General features: G+C 41.2%; 1 protein-coding gene and 1 long non-coding RNA gene across 2 annotated transcripts; one reads left to right on the forward strand and one right to left on the reverse strand.

Annotated features, from left to right (window-relative positions):
* Positions 1-7081: 7081 nt before the first annotated feature.
* On the reverse strand, positions 7082-7633 carry LOC121742580. Its single transcript, XR_006038079.1, has 3 exons — positions 7508-7633; positions 7344-7426; positions 7082-7263 (listed from the first exon to the last, which is right to left on the reverse strand). It is a non-coding gene; the product is annotated as an uncharacterized LOC121742580 (long non-coding RNA).
* A 648-nt stretch (positions 7634-8281) lies between these two features.
* On the forward strand, positions 8282-9329 carry LOC121742579. The gene has a single exon (XM_042135762.1). It carries the CDS (start codon positions 8492-8494, stop codon positions 9071-9073), a length of 582 nt encoding a protein of 193 aa, XP_041991696.1. The 5' UTR covers positions 8282-8491; the 3' UTR covers positions 9074-9329.
* The last annotated feature ends 362 nt before the right edge of the window (positions 9330-9691 follow it).

Consider the following 9691-nt stretch of genomic DNA (forward strand, 5'->3'; position numbering starts at 1 on the left):
TACTTTACTCTCATTTTATACACCCATTTAAATAAAATTAAAATGTGTTCTTCAATAAAAAGCGACATTTTATTGGAAGTCCAAAGTGAGAGGAGCAAGACCGACAAAGCCAAAGTGAGCGTGGTCCGCAACACTTCCAAAATCAAAGGCAATGACGTGTCTCCATATGGCTTTAACTCTAGCATTACAAAAAACCTCGTCATTGTCATTAACAACCAAAACCAATAAGAGTAACTTTTAGCAATATAACCATTAACCAACCTCGTCATTACATATCATATGCAGAAATGAAACACAGATTAAATGAGAAGTGGTAAATTTGGAGTGGTGCGGGTGTGTGGGACCCGTCGTGGTGTGATGGTGAAATCATGATAAGGTTTTCCGTTAGTTTTCGTAGACGACGAGTAATATTCTGGACCCGCTCAACTCTATTCACGGCCGTCCAATAAAGGGACCCTGCCTTAATCTGTTGTACCCCTCCGCACTCTAACAAAACCCCCTCTCTTCTGTTGTTTTTCCATATTAGTAATACAAGGCCATCACCCTTTCTCCCTTCAAATTTGTGGGGCTGCCTGTTAATGTTATTATGCTTTTTCCTCTCTCGGCTCAATTTACATCTAATTTACGATTTTTAAATGTTTCCAATTGTATGATGCCTGCCAAATACCTGTGTAATTCTTTGGTTGCTTTGACCAAATCCCAAAAAGATGAAACACTTATTCAAAAGAGTACATACATTTGAGCTTTTTCTGTTTAACATTTTTAGTTTATTTGACTTGTTAATTCGGTATAATTATGTTATTACTCCATCTTAATGGAACCTTGAAAACTTTTTTTAAATTTGCCGAAAAAGTAGTATTTGGTCAATTTCGCAACTTCTAAAACACAGTCAATTAGCATATACTTTGACATTTTCTTAACTGTTTCATGGTAATAAAATTTGGTTTGCTACATTAATTTCTTGATACGATGTGTACACGTACTAACTAAATGTAGTCGACATTTTGTTCAAATAGTATTCTCTGCTTTCACAATGTACACCATTTCCAGCAAATATGAAACTATGAGATAATTGAAAAAAATGTTAAAGTTATGATATACTTCATTCGTCCCACAAAGATTGTCTCACTTTGATCAGGCACGAGTTTTAAGAAATGTAATGAAAAGTGAATTGAAAAAGTTAGTGTAATGTAGGTTGTAGAAGTTAAGTGATGAATCGAGCTGCAAATGAGCTACATCAACACTGAAGAAGTCGAGGAAGCTGAGACGCTTCAGCAACCGTCGGATCTCACGTTTTAAGATGGATTAAATCCTGAGCGTTCGATTCTTTCGACCGTTAGTTAGCTTAGTTTTAAATAGCCGTTGGTTTGTTTCTTTTCAGTTAACACAGCAGCTGGTTTTCGTTCTCTCTCAATTCAATAAGATTTCTTCTTTTGCGAAACATTCTTGATTCTTCTCCAATCAAATACTCATCCACACTCTCGCAATCATAACCTGCTCGTAATCATAACAATTGGCGCCGTCTGTGGGAATCGCAAATTGGAGAATCGATTCAATTCTTGCGAGAAGGAGGCGGATCTGCGACAAAGATGGCATCGAGGTTTGAGGCGGAGAAATTTACCGGCAAGAACGATTTCGCCCTGTGGAAGATGAAGATGAGGGCTATGCTTACCCAACAAGGTCTTGTATCTGCTCTGGCGACAAAAGAAATAGGAAATGAGGCGGAGGACAAAGATCTTGATGAAAAAGCGATTCAGCAACGTGCGGAGCTTGAGGCGAAGGCGTATAGCACGATCGTCCTTTGCCTCGGAGATAAGGTGCTTCGAGAGATTGCAAGGGAGAAAACGGCTGCAGGTATAATGGCTAAACTGGAAGACTTGTATCTTACTAAGTCGCTTGCGAATAGATTGATTATGAAGCAGCGATTGTATTCCTATAAGTTCTTGGAGGGAAAAGGGGTGTTGGAGCAGTTGGAGGATTTCAATAAGGCAATTGACGATCTGGAAAATATAGATGTGTTGATTGGGGATGAGGATAAAGCGATTTTGTTGTTAAATGCGCTCCCATCAAACTATGATCAGCTCCGGGATGCTATATTGTATGGAAGGGAAAGGACGGTGAGTTTTCTGGAGGTGCAGGCTGCCTTGAGATCAAAGGAGCTGCAAGGTGTTGAGATGAAATCTGGAAATTCAGTCCATGAAAGCTTGAATGTGAAGAAGTTCAAGGGCAAGAAACCATACAAGAAGTATAGTGAAGCTCCTAAGCCTAGTCCGGGTGAACAGAGGGAAACAAGATCTTGCCATTGGTGCAAGAAACCGGGCCACCTAAAGAAAGATTGTTTTGCTTGGAAAAGAAAGCAGCAAGAAGGTGGTGGGAAGGTTATGAATTCCATTGAGGAAATTGAAGAATGTGAGCTTCCAGTGGCTTTGAATGTTATAGACAAGAATGACAGTGGCTCTTGGATAATGGACTCGAGTTGTAGCTTCCATATGAGTCACAATCTTGCGTGGTTTGAAGATTTAAAGGAGACCTCCGGATCAGTAATTATGGGGAATAACCAAATCTGCTCTGTTAGAGGGATTGGTACTATAAAGCTGAAGGCTGAGAATGGCTGCATTGTGTTGCTCAGTGATGTTAGATACATTCCTGAGATAAAAAGGAATCTGATATCTCTAGGCTCTCTTGAAAAGAAGGGCTGCAAATTTGTATCTGAGGGTGGTGTAATGGTCATCAGCAAGGCAGGGAAGATACTGTTGAAAGCTAGGAGACTTGGCAGTCTGTATTACATGGCAGCAAGTATCCAGAATGATAGCACTGAGGAAGCCTGTGTACTCATCACTGAGAATCTTAAAACATGGCATACTAGGCTGGGACACCCAGCCATTGGTATTGTGAAAGAGCTAGTGAAGAAGGGGCTTATCCACTGTGATGAAGCTAAGGATGAATCAGTGCAATGTGAAGAGTGTGTACTTGGGAAGGCTAAGAAGCTGAGCTTCCCAAAGGCCATTCATACGTCCACCCGGCCTCTTGATTATGCCCACAGTGACTTGTGGGGGCCTGCCCAAGTTCAATCCATTGGAGGTGGGAAGTACTACATGAGCATTATTGATGATTACTCCAGGAAAATGTGGGTCTATGTGTTGAAAGAAAAGTCAGAGGCTCTCACAAGATTCAAGGAGTGGTGCACTGAGGTAGAGGCAGAAAAGAAGGAAAGTTTGGGATGCTTAAGGACTGACAACGGTCTGGAATATCTATCAAAGGACTTTGATGTGTTTTGCAAGTCAAAAGGGATCAAAAGGCACAAAACGGTTCCTCTGAATCCACAACAAAATGGTGTTGCTGAGAGAGCAAACCGCACCATTTTGGAGAGAACAAGGTGTATGCTCTTTGCTGCTGGATTGGAGAAGCGGTTCTGGGCCGAGGCAGCTTCTACAGCCGTTGTGCTAATAAACAAATGCCCTGCATCAAGTTTGAATGGAGAGATACCAGACAATAAATGGTTTGGGAGACAATGCAGTTATGGGAATCTAAGAACCTTTGGCTGCAGAGCCTTTGCACATGTGAGGCAGGGAAAACTTGAACCTAGAGCTATAAGGTGCATCATGCTTGGCTATCAACCGGGAGTGAAGGGATATAGGCTCTGGTGCACGGAGCCTGGTAATGGGAAGATAGTTATCTCCAGAGATGTTGTGTTTTGGGAGCATGATCTACCATTCAAGAAAGGGCCAAGTACTGCCAGCTCTGATGATAATGCAAGGGCAACTGAGTTTGAGAGTGATGGAATTGAGGTGGAGCATCCTAATATTCAAGATAGTGTGGAGGACAATGTGATTGACACGGAAACCAATTCTCAATCACAATCACAGCCAGTGCAGCAGCCAGTGCAGCAGATAGATTCTGGTGTTGAAGGAAGTTGGAGGTTAGCCCGGGATAGGGTGAGAAGGACTGTGAAGCCATCCAACAGATACTCTGATGCAGAATATCTATTTTTCTGTCTAATGGCTGCTGAGGAAATGGAGTATTCTGAACCAAGCAGTTATGAAGATGCAGTTAGCAGTGATGAATGGGAACTGTGGATGAGAGCCATGGTTGATGAGATTGATTCTTTATTAAAAAATGGGACTTGGGTGCTGGTTGAGAGACCAGATGGAAGGAGGATTGTGAGCTGCAAATGGATATTCAAGAAAAAATTAGAAGGGGCAGAAGGTGAGAAACTGAGATACAAGGCAAGGTTAGTTGCAAGGGGTTTCACACAAGAGTATGGGATTGATTATGATGAGGTGTTTTCCCCTGTGGTCAAACATACTTCTATCAGAATTCTATTGGCTATTGTGGCAAGAAAGAATTGGGAACTAGAACAACTAGATGTTAAAACGGCTTTCCTACATGGTAAGCTTAAGGAGACTATCTATATGGCTCAACCCAAGGGCTTTGTGAAGGCTGGTGATGAGAACAAGGTTTGCTTGTTAAAAATGAGCATTTATGGGTTGAAGCAAGCCAGCCATCAGTGGCACATGAAGTTTAATGAGCATATGAAGAATTCTGGGTTTCTGAAATCATCTTATGATGGGTGTGTGTACATCAAGAATGTAGGTGGAGCTGCAGTTGCCTACTTGTTATTGTATGTGGACGATATGTTGTTGGCTGGGGCCAATGTGAATGAAGTCCAACAAGTGAAGAAGGATCTTAGTGAGGCCTTTGAAATGAAGGATCTAGGGCCTGCCCGAAGAATTCTGGGAATGACTATTGTGAGGAATAGAGAATGCAAACAAATATGGCTCACTCAGAATGATTATGTATCCAGATTATTGAGGAAGTTCAAGATGGATAACATCAAGAGTGTGGCTGTGCCAATGGGACATCAGTATAAGCTGACATCTGAGCAGAAACCGAAATCAGAATCTGAGATAATGGAGATGCAGAAAGTCCCTTATGCGAATATCTTGGCAGTATAATATATGCCATGATATGTACACGGCCAGATATAGCACAAGCCATATCAGTGACTAGGAGGTACATGACTAACTACGGTAGGGAACATTGGTCTGCCTTGAAGTGGCTGATGAGGTATTTGAGAGGAGCCACTGATTATGGAATCATGTTTGATGGTGGCAATAAGTATAAGGGAGATGCTTTGGTGGGATGGAGTGACTCTGATTTTGCTGGAAATTTGGATACAAGGAGATCACAATCAGGGTACTTATTCACTTTATTTGGCTCGGTTATCAGCTGAAAAAGCAGTTTGCAATCGGTGGTTGCGTTGTCTACAACCGAGGCTGAGTTCATGGCATTAACCTCAGCGGTGAAGGAGAGTTCATGGCTCAGAGGCATATTGAGAGACTTTGGTATACTTCAAGAATCAGTGAGCATAGGCTGTGACAATAACAGTGCCTTATGTTTGGCTAAACATCAAGTATACCATGAAAGAAGTAAGCACATTGATGTGCGATTACACTTCATTCGGGAGAGGATAGAAGATGGAGAGATAAGGGTCTTCAAGGTTAACACAACAGATAATCCAGCAGATATGCTGACTAAACCAATACCAAAGGCGAAGCTGGTGCTGTGTATGAGTTTGATAAATCTCAAGAAGGGCAGCTGATTGACAGTCGAGTCATCAAGGTGGAGTTTGTAGAAGTTAAGTGATGAATCGAGCTGCAAATGAGCTGCATCAACACTGAAGAAGTCGAGGAAGCTGAGACGCTTCAGCAACCGTCGGATCTCGCGTTTTAAGATGGATTAAATCCTGAGCGTTCGATTCTTTCGACCGTTAGTTAGCTTAGTTTTAAATAGCCGTTGGTTTGTTTCTTTTCAGTCAACACATCAGCTGATTTTCGTTCTCTCTCAATTCATTAAGATTTCTTCTTTTGCGAAACATTCTTGATTCTTCTCCAATCAAATACTCATCCACACTCTCGCAATCATAACCTGCTCGTAATCATAACATAGGTCCTACTTTTATATATTAGTCTTATAATAATATGTGAGTAGGAATAAGTTAGTTAAATGGGACAAATTTTGTGTGACGGGCGGAAATGGAAAAATGAGATAATCTTTGTGGGACAGAGGGAGTAATCAGTATCTTTTTAAAATTGAGTGATTAGTTGATCATAAAATAATCAAATTTGTAAATTTTCCGAGGATTTAACCTTCTTTTTAATACTCTCTCCGCTCTATTCTAAGTGATGCATTTTCTTTGTTCGCTACTATTGTGAGGAACCTGTCACTCTAAATGACACATTTCTTAAATAAAAATATTACTTTTTCTATTTTTTCCCTCACTCTTACATTATTATATTCAATTAACTTATCAAACAATACAGTACATAAAATCTCGTGCAAAAAAACATGTTTCAGACGAAGGGAGTATATGCTGTGAACCACGATATTGGAACAACATTTTGCAGTATATACCCACGAACGACCACAATGTCGAATTCCCTCAAAAGAAATGGTGAGTGATTATTTTAAGGTCACATTCTTCTAAAAGAAACATATTATGGTCACATCTCAAACTTTTATGCAACGTCCTACCAAGCTGACGTGGCAGAAGGTGACTTGTACAATTCGGGACTCACATCTTCATGATGTGTCTACTTCTGGACATATAAGCAAAAATAGTGGGACCCACGTCCACGTGGGGTGTGGGGGCAAAGTAAAAACTTGAGCTCTTCAAAAGTCAAAGGTTGTCTAATTAGTCAAATATTCATTAATACCAAACTAACATGGATTTCATATGTTCTGCCGATAATATTTGCTCTATCAGCTATAGTACGGTGTATAAACATTAATTGTGACATTGAAAATACATTTTAATTTTTAACATAATCTAAAATGAGTTCTGATGAAGAAGTGATCCCATGCTTCATTTCTCATCGATAAGTTTCTCAATCAATTTTGAGCACAAGCACTCATCTTAGTCGTAGCATTTGTGAATAACACAAAATTGAGGGATGGGGTGCGTTGGTCCATGCAAAAATTGATTTTAATGTTTATTTATATTTTAATTAATAGTAGTACTAAAATTTCACAAATAGTGCTTGAGATATGTGCTCTCTCGTGATCAAGCGAAAGATGGTGTCCGGTCCTACAACACGAAGACGAGCAAAATGACTCAAAAATCCTTGAGATATCATTACTTGTATTTAGGATGATAAATTTACAGGTACCCTTCATATGCCTGGTAAAATATATATTGAAAACCGGAGGAGCTAAGAGACTGTTGGGCTCTGTCCATCTGGGTTTGATGAACGAAGACATCCGCTGTTCCAAAACATAAGTAGTGAATAGTAATTGGTAAACATGATTTTGAAAACAAAAAAACGAGGTAGAGAGATATGTACAAAGTCCGTGAGCTAGGAAGATCGGGAGAGAGGCAGCTCTGTTTCGTGATGGACGATTACGAATGAGGAGGTTGCGCATGCGGCTGCAAGGGTAAAATGGTCAACACTTTAGTAACACCACCACACCAAATTATTTGGACAAAATAGTTTTCATAAAATCAAACCTAGCTTGGGGAAGCCAACCATTGAGGGCAAGAATGGTAGTCAAATTGATAGGAGGGTAAGCGCTGCCATTATGATATTGGCCGCGAGCAAAGCATGTTGCAGAGTGAAGAGCTACTGCGGCTCCAACGCCAATACCCCCAACACCAAGTTTTACTGCAACCAAACAAATCATCCCGCGTTTTTGGATGTCTAAAATCTAAATCACTCCAACATCAAGAAAACTAGATTAATTAGTAGAGACTCTTACTGCCAGCAGGCTCAGTTGACAGCAAGTTAGCTACGCGTGCTGCTGAGGCATCTAAGCCTCCCAACTCGTCGTATGGACTTTCTTCTGTAGACACAACTCACATATCGTAATCACACCCTGACACACCATATGCTTGATTATTTTTCAGTTTTAAGTTGCATGATGTAAAATTGATCTGTTTTTCGTCCTTACATGTTGCTATTTAAAAAATACAAAAAAAAAAGAGAGGAGGGACTAGTATTAAGGTAATTATCATCTGTGGTCATTAGCAAGAATCCTGACAAGACAAGCTTTCTTCAAGTAAGACGCACGTACGTACCACGCGCGTCATGGAGGTTGGTCTTCGATTTTACAGTTTCGTAGCCATCTTCCCCTTCTCAACAACACAATGCATCGCTTGTCCATATTGTGCCATTCTTGAAATTCAGACAAAATGAAACCCAGATTTAAATGAAATGAAATGAACGGGTGAGCCCCACGCCCCTCTTCACGCAATGAAATCGTTATATATACGACCGCAGCCATCGCAGTTCACTTCTGTATACATGCTCAATTATTATTTACTCACGTATCCTCATTTTTATATTTAATTAATCATTTTTCTTTCTTTTTTCTTTTTCTAAAATTTTGTTTTCCACTCTTTCAACCAGCCAGAGCTCCATTTTACTCATACAAAAACAGATTTATTAGCATTCCGGCGAATCCAATTCTTTGTTTTCTTTCTAGGCAATAATTCATGGCCAAGGGTCGGAAACTGACCACCAGCCGCAGCGAACGCTTTTTAGGAAGTTTCGGTAGCCACACGGCGGCGAATTCTTCATCCGAGCTGAAAGAAGAAGACGTCTGGTCGGTCGCTGATGACACCATCAACGGCGAGGGTTTCTCAGCAGACGGAGACTGGGGCACACGCGCTTCCGCTGACCGCAATCGAAGCTTCGGTGGTTGCAGGGCCTCGCCGCGGTACCAAGTCGGCGGCTTGTCATTAGCTTTCGACGACCCCAGAAGCACCGCGTCGCAGAGGATCATTCATCAGTTCCACCTGCAGGAGGGATCGCCACGTGGCCGCAATATGGCCACGTCAGCACCGGTTAACGTGCCCGATTGGTCTAAGATATACCGGGTCGACTCGGTGGAGTCCTTGCATGACTCGGATGACGGCTTGGACGACTCCGAGCTGGTCCCCCCACACGAGTATCTGGCGCGTGAGTACACACGCAGCCGGAACTCGGTGTTTGAGGGTGTGGGGAGAACGCTCAAGGGGCGCGATATGAGCCGAGTCCGGGATGCGGTGTGGAGCCAGACCGGGTTCGATGGCTGATTATGATATTTCTATTGATATCGTCACTACTGAATTATTGTTTTTTATTTTTTTCCTTTATGATAATTTGGATTTTTGTGAATGGGAGATGAGTCAGAGTTAAGTTGGAGGCCATTGGGCCCTAATCAAAAAATTAGATTGGTTTGTGTGTTTTTTTGGCTTAATCCCTAGTGTTACTCATATATGTATTGCACTTCGATGTATTGCTATTTAAATATGTGGTCATTAATTTTATCAAAGTGTATTTTATCTTCAATAAGGGATAAAAAAAATCGATCTTATCACATTAGAATAGACCATTAGAGCATCCGCGGTGGTGGTCGTTGGAGGGTCTAAAACGCAACAAACAAGAGAAAGAAAAATGGATGAACAATAATTTCCATGTGGCCCCCGAATGAAAAATCATGACATTTTTCTGTTTAATTGAGGCCTGCTCCACTGATGCTATATCTGTTTGGGAAAGTGATAATTCTCTAGTTATTTACTAGTACAGATTTTGGCCTTTTCTATTGTTTGCAGTTGTGTGCTCACGTTAAGGGACTGTGTAGTGACCACCCAACCCAACCCAACCCCTTTTTTTACTACCCTTTTCATACACTTTTCTTGCCAATGCCAACT

This window comes from Salvia splendens, chromosome 7, assembly GCF_004379255.2.
Source record: "Salvia splendens isolate huo1 chromosome 7, SspV2, whole genome shotgun sequence".
Classification (NCBI taxonomy): Eukaryota; Viridiplantae; Streptophyta; class Magnoliopsida; order Lamiales; family Lamiaceae; genus Salvia; species Salvia splendens.

Bases quoted from the DNA above. Each gene is read 5' to 3' on its own strand.
- LOC121742579 (XM_042135762.1), top strand. From the start codon at position 8,492: ATGGCCAAGGGTCGGAAACTGACCACCAGCCGCAGCGAACGCTTTTTA.